Below are 20,240 nucleotides of genomic sequence, written 5' to 3'. Positions count from 1 at the left end.
TTTTTCGTGTGGAAGTTGCCCCATAGATTCTACTTAACCCCACTAAAAAGGAAAAGAGCAAGTCATATGGTCCAGCATTACACCGCGTCTTTAAAACTAATCCCCGTCATATTGCTTTAAGAAATATTCCATCAGATACACAATATTACATGCGTCTGAATGTTTACCACAACTTTTTCTAGTAAACTGTAATTGATTGCTTTCTTACAGTTTCATAAAACACAGTATCTTGTCAAGGTAAGCATGTGTACACCTGAAGAGTTTCAATCTTCTCTCTTTGTGAATAAATGTTAATGTATTCTACCACAGAAACTTTCTGACTTCCACACACATTGGAATAATTTCATTAGGTCTGTGACAGTTAGGATCACAGAATCATAGAATCACCAGGTTGGGAGAGACTCACTGGATCATCGAGTCCAACCATTCCCACCAATCTCTAAACCATGCCCCTCTTACAGGTAAAAGAAGAAAGCCAGCCAACTGACATGGGAAGTAAAAGTTGAGCTTGTAGTATCGCATGGTAAATCCAACAAGATGCCTATTTTACTTCCTCAAACATTGTGCACTGAATTATTTTCTTTCTTAAGGCACAGCATATCATATCTTAGCAACTAATAACCAATAAAAAGGTAGGTATGTTAGAAGAAATAAAAACAATTTTAAGTAATTAATACTCAAATAAAACCTGTCCTCTTCACAATATCTGGGTTTGCAAGTTTTAGGAGTTGTTCAATTATCATTTTAAAACCATCTACATGTTGTTTTTGTTTTTTTCTTAAAAATCACAGAACAACTAGGTTGGAAAAGACCCACTGGATCATGGAGTCCAACCTTTCCCATCAATCACTAACCCATGTCCCTCAGCACCTCGTCCACCCGGCCCTTAAACCCCTCCAGGGAAGGGGACTCAACCCCCTCCCTGGGCAGCCTCTGCCAGGGACCAATCACCCTTTCTGTGAAAAAATTTTTCCTGATGTCAAGCCTGAACCTCCCCTGGCAGCGCTTGAGGCCATTATCACTTAAGATAATTATTCTAAGAAGACAATTTACTTCTTTTTATTGGACAACCATCATCTGAACAAGACCAACACAAAATTTTACATTGAAGTTATTACCTTTATAAACAGTGCAAGGTATGCCTGAGCAAGTTCGAAGTTGTACTTCTTGTTCAGCATCACCCCAATCATTCTCAAAAAGCTTAGCATCACCTCCATGGAGCCACCACCTTCAGGAGCCAAACCCCTTAGCTCTATCTCAATGTTGGAAGGTCCCAAACCTTTCAGTAAGTTAAGTGGAGCTGTATCTGTGTTAAAACATTGAGGGATATATTATCAGTAACATTTGCACAAAAAAATCTTACAGATCCTTCAAACACACAGGTTTATTCCAAAATTCTTAAGCACTGGCTCTGTGTTTCTACTGCTTCCTTCCTTTTTAGCTTTCCACAAAATGCCACCTTGCCTTTAACATACCATCCCATCACAAACTATAGAGAACCACTTTTCTAATAAGAGAAAAAGACCATGAAAAACACAAGCAACATATTTATATTTTTATCTCTCCCCTTCCCGCCATTTCTGTCTTTTAACCTGAACAAAATTTCTTATCAACCACATAACATCGTCGTTTTACATCTCTTGACAAAAAGAACCTACATACTCTGGACATCAAGATCTCACTGCAAATACATTCTAGAAGAGACAGGGTACTACTTTTACTAGGAAACTTTACAGTGTTTATCCTTATTGATATCCTTATTGACCTAAATTGAGGATATTCTGGTGCATCTAAGGTAATTATTACTTCTGTTAAAGTAATTCCTCCTGCCCTTCCTGGCACTTGGCAGGTGGTGAGATAAGGGAAATCTTTTCCCTGGTAGATATACATATAATTTACAAACTCTTCCTTCCCCTCCACAAACATTATTCCTCAGGATTTCTACCATCCCACCTGATCTTTGAGAATTCCGTCCATTTGCTTTGAAGATGTAGAATTAATAATATATATGGTTGCAAACACAGCTGTTGGTAAGATGTCTTTTAATTAAAATTTCTCTTGCTAGGAAGCACAACAATGAAAATCATTAGCTAGTCTTTTTTTTAAATATTATAGAACTAAATGTTTTTTAAAACGTTAAAGTACTAAACAGATGCATTAACTCACTTCTGCGCTGTTAACAAAAAAAAAAGAAGCACGGAAAATGCTGTGAAGTTGATACACATAAGATATGGAAAAAGTGCCCAGTTCAATCTTATGTTCCACCGTCCTGATGCGAGGTACAAATCTCTGTCTGCATCCCAATGGTAAGCTACGATGGCTTCTGGGATACTCCTATTAGTTGCATAGCCTAGTCACTCTTAGAAGAGATGCTTGTAAACTAGCAAGCATAGAGCCATATTACACTCCAGCAGCTTCCTGAGTCCGGATCAACAGGTTCCCTGGATTGGGACTAGAGCACAGACCCTGGAGCACACCTGCCTTCCAGCAGCAACGTGGCCGGAGGGAGGCCCCTCGGACCACTACTACAATGCAACACGGTGTGTAGCTGCCTCCTAGTACAGCCAGCCTCTAGGTGCTTGTTTAGGTTTTTAAATGTTCACCTGGTGTTTCACCCTTTGAGTAGCTTTGAAGCAGCTTAATAGAATACTACCAGTTGAAATACTAAAAACTCAGCATAAAACCACACCTTGTTTGTGACAGATTAATAAAATCCTGCACACAGGAAGTTTCACATGCATTTGAGCAATCTGGTCATCCTAAAAGAGTTTAAGAGGGATAGAAAAACTCCCAGCAGAAATGTCTTGTGGACAAGCTACTAGTGACTGTCCTGACAAGCCAGTTATAGTAGCACTCATTTCCAAAAATCTGAATTTCAATGATTGTGTAGCACCACAAGTTAAACAGGGAAAACAGCAGTACATTTTATACGCAATTTAAGTGACTTCACTTTCTAATTAACTGAATGTTAAAAGAAATCCAACAGCTTATTTTTTATCAATTATTTCTTTGCAATCTTTAAATTACAAAACGATCAATTAAAGCTCTAAGTTTGCTGAACACTTAGTGAAGTAGCACTTGAAAATCAACTCATTAGGTAAATGATGGTTTTCATATTTCAGTGAATCACCAGACTATTCCTTACCATACCATTCCATTCCTTTCTACATGACAAATACATAGCACCTTTTCTGCGTGAAATCATCAGAATCTCAAAAAAAAAATCTAACAATCTTAGGGATGTTTTAGCCAGAACTGGGATCTGTACTGCAGGCAAGATGAAGTACCAACAGATCTTTGATCTATATTGGCTGTCTATTTAATAGTCAGCTCTTATAACAAGGTCATCCTCTTTGCCTTTGCTACTGTATTATGCATATTTTTTGCTCCCACATTAGAGATCAGAAATGCATCAGAAATCTAAGAGATATGCAAATATGATTAGCAGCTATATTTTTACTGAAATAGCTTGGTAACTTACATTCATTAGTGCTCAAGGCTTCTTCAAGATGAATGTAGAAATCAGATTTCTGTGCCAGTACTCCAAGGTTTACTATCTTTGACTAGACCACGAATGTAAAAGAGAATGTACATGAATATGCAAACACAATTTACATCTCAATTATTCTTTTCTTACTGACAGAATAAAAGACTTTAAGAAAGAAACAATTAATGTAAATGTGTTAAAACTGGTATTTTAAAGACTTTACTGAGAACTAAAAAGCATTTAAGATCTTCTTATGGAATACATCAGATAAAAACTATTACGTAGCTTCTTGTGTTTACCTGTGTATCATTTTCTTGTTCTGGAGCAAGATATCGGGGTATAAGGCCAGGAACTGTCGGGATGAAGAAAGGGGCTGACTTGGGAACTTTCGGTGGCTCTCTTGGTTTATTTTTTTTCTGTTAAGTAGATATTTGAATTAAAATCACCATCGTAGTAAGAGCATATGGGATTTTTCTTTATCAACATTTTTAAAATACTGCAAAAACTCTAAGGACTAACTGAAAAGTAAGGTAAATATGGTAAGTAAGTAAGGTAAACTGAGGTAAATACGAAGCTACTGTGTAGAAGAACAGCCTCTCTTCCAAATTCCAGAAATTACAAAAAGTACCATATAATGGTCTTTTACTGCAAAATCTTGAAAAGTACCTGAAAAGCAGGATCAAATTTTCTGATTAGGTAAATGCAGCTCATTGAAGAAGGGCAAAGGTATCCGCACTCTTTTGTGTGTGTCCCCTTTTTTTTCTAGTTATAGGAACGCCCAACAGCGATTTCGAGGCATAACCTACAGCAGATTTACAGCCACTTATTGGCTGCACTGAAATGGAAATATCTGCCTTCAGAAAACTATTTTGCATGTTGCAGAAATAGTAACAGTAAAAGTTATGAAACAGTTCCACCGTCTCAAGATTTCTTGAACACCCAAAAGACAACTTCCTGGTCTATATTACAGGAGAAACAGACCTTATTTTACCTCCTTTTTAAAAAAAACCATTACCTTGATAACATCAAGACTGAGGAGGTTTTTCCACCTTGATTCCGGTAATAAGGAAAGGGTCACCAGCTGCTCTCCCAGCTGCTCAGGTGAGACATATTCTATCATTTCATCACATGTTTCTTCATCTCCTGCCACATCCACATCTTTCAAGAACAGATACCTTTTGTCAACATGCATACTTATTTTTTCAAAAAAAAAAAATTAAACCAACATGATTTATTATACAGTTTTCAAAAAGTACATGCATAACTACTACATATATATCTGTATGGGTGCTAGAATAACATATAGCTAGATAGCTACAGAAAGAGTCTTTATTAATCCTGTGCAATATTAAAATTAAATTGCAATTACAGCTAGAACGTAAACTTGCACAAACAAGATTTTAAAGACTAACAAGATTTATCCACTTTGGTTGAAATAATATAAAAGCAATTTAGGTAAGTCCTAAAGGAAGAACAACGCATTATGTTTAAATTTTGTTAACTGTTAGAAAATATGTACAGCCATTTTAGTTTTCGGTTACAACAACATTCACAAACAGTTTGTAGGTATGACTGAAGTGGCACATGAAAATGAAGAAAATATCAACATTAAAGCAAAATATCACACAAGAGAAGACATGCAGTCTGTCATTAGGTTTTCCCTAGTCTTATTATGTGGACTTCACCAAACACTTCTACTTTCCCCTCCTTTTTGCAAAACATTACATGGCTGAAACCATAATGAGAAAAGCCTAGAACAACAAAGAAACATAGCCATTAAACACACTGAGCATCTTAACAGGAACTTTACACTTGCTGAAGACAGTAAGTTAATTAAAGCATATAGCCAGGATCAGTTTAAAAGATTAAAACATTAAAAGTTTTTCGATTAAATCCTGTATCCCTAATTTAAGTATCTAAAATAAGTATGTGCTTAATAAAGCAGTCATCATCAAGTATGTTTCTCATTCTTTTATGTGGTCAGTAACTAGGTATGTTTCTCCTCCAGATGGAGATCTAAATGCAGGCACTGGTAAACTTGGGCAGACAAGATCTCCGTCTAGAGGCCTTCAGAAGCACAACTGTTTCTATCAAGCGTATCCAAAATGTAATTAAGGCTTTTCTTGCACTGAGAATCTTGCACAGCTACATTGCAGGTCAAGGTAATCAAATTCTCTTGCCAATAAGACAATATACAGCAGTGAAATGGCAGTTTAAACTACCATGGCACACAGGCAAATGACTTGGAGGGAAGTGGAATAAAGAATAATCCCCTTCCCACTGCCTGACAGTAATGTTAATCTCAAACTGGCCTCACAGATGTCAAAAAGAAAAGTATTTACAGAAGTCTGGGGGTAAAGAAAAAAACACCTGTGCTACTTGCTTCCTATTACCTACAAAACCTCCTTGAAGATGGGGATCATCATGTAATTCTTTATGTCTAAACACAGAACCATGACTAGTTTTCAGAAAACAATATTAGCATATGATTAAGTGTGACAAAAGTGGTAGAAGCACTGTCTGGTAGAAGCAAATCCAGAGGAAGAATTCTAGAACACAATGATTTTTCACAGAGAAAGCAAACCATATTCTATCAGAAATACAATACCAAACTGAAGATAAAATACTCTTTCATCTGATGGTTACCTTGCACAGGGCAGGTGCCAGGGAGTGGCACCACAGAAGGCTCATAATCCGCTGGAAGGGGCCGTAAAGAAACAAGTGAATACAGAGAACGGTTTGACCTGAAAAAATAACACAGGCATTTTAAAGACAATTTCTGGATGAATGGGAACAAGTATTGTAGACACAATTTTTACTGCAGCCTAATATTAATTCACTACAGCAATCAGGTTCTAATCCAGGTAAAAAAGAAATGAAATGTAGCAATGAATGTCATCTGAAAGTCTGAAACATAAAAGTCATGCTCAAGTATTACTGCCAAGAACATTTAATGCATATGCAATTATGAAGTACGATTACTCCAATTATCACCAGTTACTGTATTTACTTTTAATTGCAAAATGGACTCTAAAAAGCTTGCTTTGTACTAAGTATGTACAGTACATTATGCAAGTATAAATGATTCATCCTGCTTTCACAGAATTTCAGAATAGCGTTCCTAGCAAATTTTCCTGAGGTCTCGGACATGCACACAGTGCATTCTGGTTAATGATTTTTTTCTGTCAGTATAAACCAGGTCTAGGCAAAACCTTCTGTCACTATTCACAATAAAGTACTTTTACTTAAGCACAGAAAGGTCTAGCAATTGCAACACCCCTCAGGCACAACTACAGGCAACTATCTATCAAAAACTCCAAACCATTTAAAAGGTGTGTTTCTTCAGTACTGGATGTAGCCAGTCATTTGCTTTAAAGCCCCATCAGGAGAAAATTGAACTAAGGCATTTTTTACATCAGGGCTGATCTATCATTAACAAACAGAAAAAATTGCAACTTCCAGATTCTTCTCAGAAGTCTCGGACAACATTGTCTACCAGGACGGGAAGAAAAGCCCTTCAGAAAGTAACACTATGCGGGCACTAACTTTTCAAAAGTGGAGAAAGAAAAAAAAACACCCAGTGGAGTTGAAGAAAAACTTTAGGAATGGCATGAAAGGAATTCTTTAGAGAATGAAATAAATATTTAGGAAGAAAGACATAATTTAATTGTAAGACTAAAGACCTTAACTGCAAGAGGTTTCAAGATGTAAGAATCACAACAATACAGAATACTTGTCTTAATTAGAAGCAGAGAAGACAAAATCCTGGAGATGGTACTTTGCAGAACGATTCTGTTTGCCATAAAGGTGATTAAAAGATTTCTTCCCCATCTGAAATTCTGTGTTGAAGTAAGATATATTACATACTCACCACAAGTAAATTCCAAGATCATCCACATGTGCTGAAGCTAGGAAATCTCCCGTAGGAGACATAGTAAGGCTCACAGCTGCAGAATCAACCAAGAAACAATCTATAAGGCTGAGGAGGGAAAACAGAGAAATGGAATTCTCAGCAAGATGAAATGGAATTCTCAGCAAGATGAACTTCTCAGCAATGCGTATCTGAATTACAACACAAATACGACTGAATGCAAGCAGGACACTGGAATTACGTGTGCAAACTACTGTATTAGAAGTATTCAAATATGACACACAGACTTAGCAAATGAATGACACTGAGCAACAAATCACTCGCCTCTAAAACTCTCTAAAATCAGATAAAGCTCATACATTTATGCTACCTCCTTAAGACATCCACATTCTGCAGAGAATACAATGAACCACCTGTCCGTATTGAGCTCTTTATGCCTAACACTTAACCTCTTCAGTGGCCATAAATTTTTTACTTTCAATCAGTCCCTTGCTGCTCTGACCTCCTCTTTTAATGCTCTGCTAAAAACTGATGATTCTCTCTCTCTCTCAAGATCCTTCATATACACTTGGTTCTCGCTAGGACCTAGTGTTTCTAAAGCAAAGATTGAACTGTACACTGCAAAATCTTATTATCTGCAACAGTTTTTACCACGTCTTCAACCTGATATACCATCCCTTGATCATTTCTTTCACTATTGCAAGAACATGAAAAAACACTACATAAAAAAGGAAGTTAAAATATTCAGTGGTATGTCACTGTTTTAACAATAAGCCACTTTTTTTTTAAAAAGGCACATTTGCCTGATGCCACAAGTCCTGAATGATGCACACCCTAGTAGACTTCCATTCAAGCCTGGGCTCATAACACTGCTTGTCACTTGTGGGGACATAAATTTCTCTTACTTCAAACTGTAAGAAGCAATTGAGTTTGACAACTACTCCATCATGAGAAACAAAAGAACAAGTGCTTGAATACTCTGTTCTCATTTACAGACCAAAATCAAAAGCAAAATGAGTAGCGATGAGAGCAGCTAGTTCTACATCATGTTCTGTTTGCTAACTGTACAACAAATACTGATGTAACAAAGCAGTTCAAAATGTAAAATCTTGTGGGCACGTATTTTCTTAGGTACTGAGCACTCCTGTGATGGTCTGTCAAACCATGTTAAAAATTAAAAGCCTTTTTTTTCCCCTGTATGGTATGTTTTATTCTTTCTGCACACTGTTAAACACACATTACAAGTAAAAAGTAATTGGGCAAGAGCCATACCATTGATCATTTACAAACGCTAAACCCATACGTAAAAGGACACGTATCAGTTACACTGATGCATTTTGCATGTAACGTACACTGGCTAAAAAATGTGCCAAAAATAGTTTTTAGTTCCAAATCCATTCTTTTACCAAATCCTTAACAGTAAGCGAGAAATACTGTTCAATAAAGGAAGAACTGCAAAACAAAAGGTTAACACTAAAATAATTTTTTTTCTGCTTACTGAATTTAAATCATGATCAAAAGTACAGACTGGGAGGGGAAGGGGTGATACCAATCTACCATAGTAAAAAATTTACACAAAATAGTCAACGCTAAATGAATCCTGCCTAGGGGCTAAAGGCATTCACCTTTACAGTTCTTGCTTAACTTCAAATGTGAAGACACTGGAGACAAATGGGAAGTACAAAATTGCTGAGCTCACAACGTCAACACTATTTCTTCCATCATTCTACCTCAAGGACTCCATCCAAACTATAAACAGTCAGCTTGTATCCTTGATTCCTTAATTTATCTATGCAAGCAGCACTGCAGAAAGAAAAATCTGTGTGACAACAAGGTTCCTGCTTGTAATTGTCTACACAAATCTGTAATTTTTTTATGAATTCTCAAAAAGGCCTACATAAAAAACGTGAACTAGGAGCACTCACATTATATAAGGACAGTTAAGCAGCAATTCCCAAGTAAAAACTCAGTAAGTAAATGGTATGACATCTATTAAAGTCAGATGATACTTTTTATAACACAAGACTTTAATCTAAAAACATGTTTTCCATCCATTTAAAAAGACAATATCAAAGCTGAGTCTTTAGAATACACAGTTTACAATTAAGTTTTTCTATTTATGAACAAATATACCACAGCAGAAGTAAATCGAGTATCTGGCTTTTTATTAAAAATTCTTTTTCCTCTTAAATACATTCCTTTGCCTGTAGCTATGGGAATAACTTTCCTTTTAAATTCTGGAAGAATAATTTTACCGAATTACTTTCACAAACAGAGTTTGTCATTTACCTGCCTAGATTTCAGCTTGACCAGAATTTCTTGCAGCTACTTGGAGAGACAAAATATCTACTTAGGTGTAACATGCAAACAAGAGCTACTGCAAGATTGCTTTTAAAAAACAGTATGAACGGATACTTAATGCAGCGTTATGTTATTCAAGAAATAAAAGATGCAAGTAACATTTCTGAAGTTTGATAACTAACGACGCAATTTTTTGTAGGCATGTGATTTTGGGAGGGGCGTTACAAAAAGGAAGACCAAATGCAGTCTGGACAGGAGATAGTTACGATCCATCCTGTCCCATGTTAGACTAGTGCATTCACCATGTAAGAATAGGCCAACTGTTTGCTCAAGATCCAATAAACCTTTTGTATTAAAACATACAGTACAGAATATTATTTACTAAACCACATCAACAAAAACAGTCAATCCAAGGGAAACCATTCAGTCCCAGGTATGACCACAGCTGCACACTACGTAGGACTACTTTAAGCTACTGGGAGAAAAAAAAAAAAAAATCTAGCTGATGTGCTGCTAAAAGCGTGCACTGGCAGCACTCCAAGTTACTTTTCAGCCTATTTTTTATGGGTCCCTGAACTTCTTGCGTGTACTTGTGTAATTCTTGGCTGAATTTCATTCCGGGAGAAGACAACTCACAGTGGATCATAGAAGACAATTTTTGGCAGTTACAAGCATGCACAGATGAAAAATATGACTGAAATAAGGCCTTATTGTGTTGCTAAAATTAATGTGACAACAAGCTTGTATTTACAAAACCAAGTGCATTCAACACCAGGGCCCCCAGCACAACATAGACATGAAGTTAAGAGCAGGAAAATGATTGGAAGGCTGGAACACATTCCCTACGAAGACAGACTGAGACAGTTAGGTTTGTCCACTCAGAACAGAAGGCCCCAGGGAGACCTTCTTGAGGCCTTCCAATACTTAAAGGAGGCTTCTAAGAAAGACTGAGAGACTTCTTAAAAGGGCCTGTAACAACAGGATAAGGCGCAATGGTTTTGAACTGAAAGGGGGCAGGCTTAGACTGGGAAGACATTTTTTACAATGAGGGTTGTGAGACACTGGAACAAGGTGTCCCCTCCGTGGAAGTGTTCAAGGCCAGGATGGATGGGGCCTTGAGCAACTTGACCTAGTGAGAGATGTCCCTGCCCATGGCAGGGCGTGGGACTAGATCTCTGAAGGTCATTTCTAACTCAAACCATTCTATAATTCAGTGATATGCTGAAGCATTCATAAAGTAGTTCAACTTAAATAATCTCTTGTCATTTAAATTATACTGCTGCTTCCAGACAAAGAACAAATTCACACTCATTTACACCACATGAAAACTCCAGGCTTCATCACTGCAGCTTCAGGACACTGTTATTGTGTACAAGCAGAAAAAGGCACATAATGCTAGCATCGCACACAACTGAAATACTAGGTACTGGGTTGTTACACCATGTACAACTTTCAACATCGCTTAGTACAGGTTGGTGACAAACACTCAAGCCAGAAGGCTTTTTACAACTTAACATACAAAAAGAGGATTATAACAAATTTCTGCTACATAATTTTACACTGACTCACCATCCCGAGGGAAGGTCCCACGTCTTAATGGTACAGTCCATCGATGAAGTTATTAGCCAACGACCATCAGGACTGAAAGTCTAAAATAAAGCAGTCAATTCAATGGCACAACTAAGAAGTCAGTCCCTACAAGAGGTCCTGTTTACGCAGTTCAAGATTAGATTGCTCCCTGACACTAGGATGAAACGGTCTGGCCATATGCTAAATCTGAGACCACCTTATTGGAAATGAGAAAAGGGAAAAAATGGAAGATATTTCAGAACACATTTAAATATGACACAGGATACACCTGGCTCCTACTAAAAGCACTTTACTCATTGCTTTTAGGTTAACTGTAAAAACCACTGAGTGTAAAATTAAAGAAATCAAATAAATACTTACTTACTAGCACTTAGAATTAAATCAGAAGCTAAAAACTACTTCAATGAACACTACAAAGCACCATTACACATGATGCAAAATAAGGAATTAACAGTTCATTACATAATGTCAGATCTGTCCATCCCTGTTCAATGTCTTTATCAATGACCTGGATGAAGGCATCGAGTGCACCCTTAGCAAGTTTGCGGACGACACTAAGTTGGGTGGAAGTGTTGATCTGCTGGAGGGTCCGGAGGCTCCAAAGGGATCTGAACAGGCTGGATCCATGGGCTGAGACCAACGGCAGGAGGTTTAACAAGGCCAAATGCCGGGTCCTGCACTTGGGGCACAACAACCCTGAGCAGCTCCAGAGTAGGAGAAGTCTGGCTGGAAACTGCCTGGAGGAGAGGGACCTGGGGGTGTTGGTTGACAGCGACTGAACATGAGCCAGCAGGGGCCCAGGTAGCCAAGAAGGCCAATGGCATCTTGGCTTGGATCAGAAACGGCGTGACCAGCAGGTGCAGGGAGGTTCTTCTCCCTCTGAACTCGGCACTGGCGAGACCGCTCCTCGAATCCTGGGGTCAGTTCTGGGCCCGTCACCACAAGAAGGATGTTGAGGCTCTGGAGCGAGTCCAGAGAAGAGCAACAAAGCTGGTGAGGGGGCTGGAGAACAGGCCTTACGAGGAACGGCTGAGAGACCTGGGGGTGTTTAGCCTGGAGAAGAGGAGGTTGAGGGGAGACCTCATTGCTCTCTACAACTACCTGAGAGGAGGTTGTGGAGAGGAGGGAGCTGGGCTCTTCTCCCAAGTGACAGGGGACAGGACGAGAGGGAATGGCCTCAAGCTTCACCAGGGGAGGTTTAGGCTGGACATTAGGAGAAAAATTTTCACAGAAGGGGTCATTGGTCCCTGTCCGAGGCTGCCCAGGGAGGTGGTTGAGTCCCCTTCCCTGGAGGGGTTTAAGGGACGGGTGGATGAGGTGCTGAGGGACATGGTTTAGTGTTTGATAGGAATGGTTGGACTCGATGATCCAGTGGGTCTTTTCCAACCTGTTGATTCTATGATTCTATGATCTGTTTACGCCTTTTATCTAGCTGGCTTATCTTTTCTATATATACAGTTAAGGCTGTTGCACAATTTTGCTCCTCAATGCAGTTTTCATTACTCCAAATGTCTTATTTTGTTAAACCCAAAATTAGCGCTTTGCAAAATTACATTTAAACCCCAAAGCACACAAAAAATATGTTATCACTTGAATACTATACATTTTAAACTAACATGACCAAAACTCCTGTAGAGCTGAACTGCAACTTTATTTATTCACAGCTAAACACACTGACTTAGCATACACAGAAAAATCCACCATCTTTAAAATGAATTATGTATTTGTATATGTTACACGCTACAGAAAATGCGTTAACAAATTACCATGTCATTAATCCGTCCATGATGTCCAGAGAACGTCCTGACAATCTTTCTGGTTTCTATATCCAAAGCGCTAATACTGAAGTCATCAAAGGCAATTCCCAGAATACCACTGTCAAGAATCGTTAGCACATATGATAGTAAATCCTCAAGAGACAGAAAATAAAACTGACATCCTACAAAAATCTTTTATCCTAAGATAAACAGTATTACATCCCTTCAGTCTAATACAATTTCTTGTAGCCATTTTGTTTCATCAACTAGTAGTCACTTGTATTATAAATCACCAGAATAAACTTAAATAGAATTTTTGTTTGCCATCCTACACATACACAGGTACAGCAACACAATAGGCACACGAAATAGCTTCAGTTTCCTACCTGTCTCTGTGAAGCAGAATTACACTTGGAGAAGAAGAAAGCTCAGCGGAGTAAACTAGATCTTTAGTTTTGAATTTCCAAAATTTAATTAATCCTTCACTACCAGCTGTGATTACCAGCTGGTTTAATCCATCCACTGCTAGCCCTCTGATTGCCCCGTCATGTGCTGCAAATCAAGGGAAATGAAAACTATAATTCAGAATTTAAACACATCATAGAAATAAGCAAAACGCCAAACACTATTCTCTATGTCTTCACCCAACTACACTGTATGAGCAGTAATTATGTGACAAGCAATTCTAAAGCCACTGGACAAGACTACTCAAAATATCAGAAGTTTCTTCATCAGTACAGTACAGAAACCAACTGACTTCAAGTAAGCACGTAGAATACAATACAAAAGTTGTGAGCAACTGAAGTTTCATAAGCTTTTATTTCTGCTTTCAGTTGGGGACTTTTTTTTTAATTTTTTGAGATTTCAGAGACTTTTTGAGTCACTTACAGAATGCTTTCAGCAGGTCTGATCACTCCAGAAACATTTACAACTTCAGCTTTGGCACAAAGTCTGTGAGTTTTCCTAGGCTACTCTATACTGCAGCATAAAGGTAAAGCATAGCTTTTTTCGATCAATATTGTTCCTTAATCTATGCCTCAGGTTACTAGCCAGTAACCATCCTTGTAAAATTCATCCCCCTGTTAAGCAATAATGTAATCAGGAGATCAGTTCATGTTTGCTTAATAGAGGGATAGCTTTTAGAAAAACAGTAAGGTCTAAGCATACACCAAAAAACCAAAACCAAAACATGTCATGAGGGCAACTGCAGACTTATAAATCAACAGCAAAAGTACATGAGGGTACATGACATGAAATACCTGTGTACACAACCATTAAAGGAAGTGTGAACATTGCCATTTACATTAAGTCCTAAGTTTGCAGCTGTGTAATCGAAAAGAATGGCATATGCAAAAAACTGGACTTGCTTAGGATTTCAGTTTTCCACGCATGCAAATGATTCGTTCACTTTTAAGTAGAGAGCACAAAACAGATGGGAAGATTTATCTCCCCAATAGATTTCTGTAACAAGAAGCCAAGTACTGGAAACGTGATTATCTCAAAATGAACTGAGGCCAGAGGATTTCATTTTAGCACTAACCAATTTGGTAACTGACAATTTTGTGTTAATTAAAACCAAACAAATGCTAACATCAGAGCTGTTAAAACTAGCAGGGATCCTGTGGTTCAGGGTTCATTCCAAATTACTTCTGGTTACAGTGCAAGGCAGAACAGTACAAGGTAATTATTGAAATTGCAAAGATTCCCCAATTCAACTCAGAAGTTTTGGTAAATTTCCAAGATGACAGAACACCAGGTTGTTGCTATTTTGCTGAGGGTCAATAATTAAAAAACATAGAAATATTTACCTCTTTCTTTGCCGTAACGCCCTCTGTGAATGCCAGACTGCATGTTATACACATCGACGTGCCCAGTTGACAGTCCAATCACAGCAAAGTTCCCACATGAGGTAATGTCAACTGCCTTTCAAGGGGAAAAAAGAACAACAAACCACTTATGAAAACAATTCTTTAAGTGTGTATCCAATTAGTAAAGTTCTTAGAAACCACATAACATATCAGGAATATAATATACTAATATGTTTTTATTAAGACTTCTTCAAGGTCTTTTTGCACAGAGGTATTTTTTAAAGGTTGTTTGCACAGAGCAAACAACAGATCGCATCTCAAAAAAAAGTAGACAGAGGAGCTTTTAAAATAACCAAATAGTCAACAAGGCAACAGTGAAAATACAGTTGTGCATGTTTGTGAATGATGATGAAATACTGACTTAGTGGCATTTATCAGATATCTTAGCTAATAATACCAACACTGTAACGTAAACAACTAACTTTGATCCAGACATCCACAAATTCAACCTCTAAGATAAAGTCCAAGCACGCTGACTGAATGCCTCTTTCAACGCCCGTATTACATTGTCAATGGTAGCCCAAACAGTCTAAGTTGAAATAGTAAGAAACAAAGAAACAATGCTCTAAATATCTTTAGAAAGATACAGTCCAAAGAATCTAGTAGTTCCAAGAAAATCAGGTACTTGCAAGTGAACTGATCTTATCTACCACTTAACTATTAAGTGTAAGATCAGAAAAACAATTTAGCACAAGGTACAGTAGTAGTACAAACACCTAGAACATGAGGTATGTCACAGTAACTATGTATCTTGCAAGCTTGTAAGCGTCAGTAATCTTTGATTAAGTGTTTGACTTTCATTGTGTCCAGCGTGTTTTAAGGGGAATATTGTATCTGCAATTTGGAAATAAAGTTTTCCATACTGCCAAAAATATCTATCATCAGCAATTTGCATTCACAGAGCAAGTTTATCATTACAGGCATATAGTCAACTCTGTAACACTGTGAGACATTAATGGTAAACACCAAACAGCTATCCAATTCATGCTAAAAATTGCTTCTGTACAAACAAAAATCGAGTAGCATATACTGTAATGCTTAGGAAACGTTATACTAAATAAGCTTACTGTTGCATATATGTCAATAGGTTTGTGTTTGCTAAATTCTTCTGGCTTCAGTTTATGAACTCCCATAGAAGTTTTCTGATAGTTCCAGGTTGTACAGGTTATGTATCCTTGATGGCAGGCGATAATACCATCCCAGTCACTCTGATGTGCCACTTCTGCAATGCAACACATACTCCTTTTAGGAACAATCATTTTAAATTCAAACAAGGTCTTCTGATACCATAAGAAAGAGTGCTCTGAAATACCTTTAGGCAGAACAGTTCACATTCAGTCAAAAGGCTAACATTCAGAAAAAAACATCTGTCAAACTGTTGTACATATGATAGCCTAACTAAAACGTCAGCAAAACCACAAGCACTTTTTTTGGTATGCTGTGTTTCATCTCTTTATGTATTTGAGTCTATGCAGCTTTAAAGCCATATTTAAACTCAAACAGCTTGAACTACTCAACATGCACACACTTCCTGCTGAACTGGCAGAAGCCACATGATTAACAACTTAAGGCAGAGTTTAAGAGCTAAGGACACTACACAGAGCAAAAGACTTTTCTGCATTTGCAAGAAAGCAGCTCACCAAAAGCTCAGTATTCAAACTTTGTAGTCAAATATGATATGTAGGGATCTAAATAATGAGGAAGTTTGCTTTTTTTACCCTGGAATTTATGTATTAAGAAAAATTAAGAGCTTGAAATTGGATACTTATAGAACTTCAATATAGAATAAACAACTAGGGGTCACTGGGCACTGGCAGAGGCTGCCCAGGGAGGTGGTTGAGTCCCCTTCCCTGGAGGGGTTTAAGGGACGGGTGGACGAGGTGCTGAGGGACATGGGTTAGTGATTGATGGGAATGGTTGGATTCGATGATCCAGTGGGTCTCTTCCAACCCGATTATTCTATGATTCTATGGTTCACTTCACCAAATAAAAACAATATAGCAAAAAAGAAACAACTCTAATTAAAATGTACTTACATAAATATTACCTCATGTCTTCAAACACACTTAAATCTTCCACTACCTCCAATCAATCAGGCAGGTCTAATATTAAATTTAAAAGTGCATATATATATATATATACACACATACATATTTACAACTACTTAAATATACAGTCTATATCACAGCAGTCTGCAGATGTAAAGAAAGTGTACTCGAACAGCTACACAAAACAGTAAAGCCAAGTCTTTCAACATGTGAAACTGTCAACCATCCTCAGAAGACAAAAGAATAGCTGCACTCTAGACAAAAACTTCAAACCTAAAAAGGAGGTCATTAATTCAAAGAAACACATTCTGGTGAAGCAAAATAATTGCAATTCCACTTCAAAAAGTCAGGTTCACTATTTGCATACTGAATTACAAATTAACTGAGAAACTGAAATTTGATTTTGAGTTGTGACTCAAAGGAACCAGGGAATCAAAATCAACCACTATAACTAGAATTTCCTCAGCTGACAAAGTTCTTCATCTCCCCTAACTGCTGGTTCTCAGGCTTGGAATAATATGTACACCAGAAGATCCTAGCTCCCATGCTTCAAATTTTCAAGCCAAGAGGCAATTAAACACAGATGTTTGAAGTAAAATCCTCTTTTTTGAAATAACAGAAAAGTTTACCAAGTCAAATGTCATTTTTTACATAATCTAATCTTGATAGAGCACAACTTTTCAAAACAGTCATTTCTTGAGGGTCAGAAGACAAAATGAAGACACGATGAGCTCTATAACATATCTCAAAGACTACTCACCTGAAGCAAAGTGTGTAATTGGTGGTAATGCCATCGTATCAAGCTTAAGACCTTTCTTTTTTGACTTCTTTTTGTTAATTGAACCTTAAAAAAAACAAAATGTGTCTCAGTCTCATGGATAAATCTGAGAACAACGGTTTTAAATAAAAATGACTGCTTACTAAATGTAAAGTTCCTAAGAAACTCAGAAAAAAACTGGCTTACATTAACACAGCACTGCTGTTACCAAGGGTTTAAAAGCTAAGAACATAATACAGTTTCTGTCAAAACTGAGGTGATGCCAAGCAAATCAATAGCCTATTACATTCACAGATGTACTACTCAACTCAGTCATTCCAGGAGTTTGCGCTGACAACCTGAGGCAGAGGTCCCCTCATCACAGCTAAAATCACGGTCATACAGACATGACTATATAAAGCAATATGTAACATCCAGCCCTTTCAACGACCAAAGAGTTAGGAATCTCAAATTTATGCCAAATAGTTGTATACAATGAATTAATCTATATCTGTCTATTCAAATCTATCTAAATACAAATACACCAATATATACAGATGGGCACTTAGGAATTATTTTAGTCTTTCTGAGCCTTGCTATCTGAACTGTACAAGACAGTGTGCCTTAACCATGTGGAAGACATTTATTAAATTAAACTCTACATTAAATCAAGGGAACTAAAGTCAAGAAATAAGAATTAACCAATAGCATAGCCAACTGAATAGAAGAAGAAGGGGGTGAAAAGTTGTAGTTATGCGTGCTGAAATTTCAGACTCAGCTTAACACATTTTTAATAAAAAAACCACACCAAATGTTTCCCACAGTGACAACATACACTGCCAAATTACCAAAGTTACTTTTCTTGGTGTAAAAACAAATCTGAGAGTACATTTTAGATACATCAGGAAGGACTGAGGTGGCAGAACAACTGAGGAGAACAGTTTTCATACCACAGTTGAAGTGAAAGTAAGGCCTACCTAATGTTTCAGTCCCCATTCACATAAACACTTTTCAGATCTTTTTTTAACCAATATTTGTACTTTCACTGAAATACTTACCACGTCCTAAACTTTTATTGAACTTGTCATGCACTGTTGAAAAAGACTGCAATGTTCCATCTTGACCTGATAAAACATTAGCAGAGAGTGGTGAAGAGAAAAAAAAACAACTTTCTGTTCTTCTCATAAGCTATCTAAGCAAGAAAAGCAGAAAACAAGCACTAAGAAACCTCAAACACCATAGTGAAGCACATACACTATAAACAACTAATGGAGCCTAATATTCTGTGGCCTACATTCTATTCTTACTACACTGCCCGCCACACAACCGGAATGACACCTCTTTTACGGATATATTCTCAATTTCTCTGAACCACCTCCTTTCTCTACTACAGTATCTAGCTGTTCCCACTTTCCACGATTAAAACCTTAGATAAACTGTTACATCTCTCACATACATCCACAGTATTTCCAAAGCTTTTTTTATAACCCTATATACTCCCTCACTAACTACAATATCTCTTTCATTATCCTCTGATTAACCAACACGTGCTTTACCTGATTAATAAGTACACCCAGGTTAGTCAGTAAACTAACCCAAACAAAAATGGTAAAAGCCAAGTTGTCCACCAGGACATTAATGGGACTTCTCTCCTCTAGCCAGTGACCAATGTTCACAGAAGCGATAGGAATTTAATTTAATAGAGAGACATAAGTCTCAAACTTGAAACCAGCAAAGAGAGCCACTTTGTGGTGTAAACATTCACACGGCAGAACCAGAAACTAACAGAAAATGAAATCACACAATGCATGCAAAATGAAAGGCGCTGAGATGATTTTATAAAAAAACAGAGGAATCACAAAACATTTTTACTAGGCTAAACAAGTAAAGAAAACAGAAAATTAGTCAAAGTCAATTTAAAGAATCTGAAAAACAATGGAATAATTACATTATTCAAGCAACCTTTCCTTGCTCTTATGAAAGCAATGTAAGGCAGGATATATAAATTGGGAACTAGGAGAAACATTAAGAAGGATGGAAGTCAGTGACACTGGTGAAATTTTACGAAGTTAATTTGTGGAAATGCCTGTTCTAAGTACCATTTAAAAGGCACTCCATATCATTGCTGCTTAATTTCTTTTGAAGAGGCTCAGAAAGGAATGCAGAGACAGTCTCTTTACACTGCAGAAACATCCTGTCTCAAAGCTTGAGGCCCTTTTTTCACATTAGTGGTTGCTTCTGTGCCCTCTCCATATGTACAGTTAGCAAGCAGCAAACTGCAAAAGCAAATATGAGGATTTGCTAAGCATGTCTGGATTGTTACTGTGGTTCGTCTGGTATGAGCTGCACTGTCAAGTAACTAGGCACTTGAATCCAAGTTACTAGCTGGATGACCAGCAAGAGATTCTAGTGAGGTGGTTTCAACACAGTCTATACCTCTACCGCGTTAGCTGTAACATTCATCAAAATGTAGAACAAAGTTTTCGAATGTTGCCCATGTAGACAATTTCACGACTTCAGAGTAATTAAAGATTAGGTGAAGAGTCTCTATTACTCCATTA

General features: G+C 37.5%; 1 protein-coding gene across 1 annotated transcript in view; it reads right to left on the bottom strand.

The window, feature by feature from the left end:
• WDR36 (WD repeat domain 36) overlaps positions 1-20,240 on the bottom strand; it is a 36,216-nt gene that overhangs the window by 2,785 nt on the left and 13,191 nt on the right. Inside the window, exons 10-22 of the mRNA XM_069880478.1 lie at positions 18,738-18,803; positions 17,683-17,766; positions 15,942-16,096; positions 14,815-14,929; positions 13,393-13,558; positions 13,016-13,124; positions 11,229-11,308; positions 7,359-7,466; positions 6,134-6,231; positions 4,503-4,645; positions 3,787-3,903; positions 3,482-3,563; positions 1,119-1,306 (exon numbers count right to left, since the gene is read on the bottom strand). Of these exons, the coding sequence (XP_069736579.1) occupies positions 1,119-1,306; positions 3,482-3,563; positions 3,787-3,903; positions 4,503-4,645; positions 6,134-6,231; positions 7,359-7,466; positions 11,229-11,308; positions 13,016-13,124; positions 13,393-13,558; positions 14,815-14,929; positions 15,942-16,096; positions 17,683-17,766; positions 18,738-18,803 (1,511 nt within the window). The remainder of the gene's footprint in view (positions 1-1,118; positions 1,307-3,481; positions 3,564-3,786; positions 3,904-4,502; positions 4,646-6,133; positions 6,232-7,358; positions 7,467-11,228; positions 11,309-13,015; positions 13,125-13,392; positions 13,559-14,814; positions 14,930-15,941; positions 16,097-17,682; positions 17,767-18,737; positions 18,804-20,240) is intronic.

Source organism: Phaenicophaeus curvirostris, chromosome Z (genome assembly GCF_032191515.1).
Source record: "Phaenicophaeus curvirostris isolate KB17595 chromosome Z, BPBGC_Pcur_1.0, whole genome shotgun sequence".
In the NCBI taxonomy this organism is placed as follows: domain Eukaryota; kingdom Metazoa; phylum Chordata; class Aves; order Cuculiformes; family Cuculidae; genus Phaenicophaeus; species Phaenicophaeus curvirostris.
The sequence above is the reverse complement of the archived record's forward strand: the minus strand, read 5'-3'. Positions and strand labels throughout refer to the sequence as shown.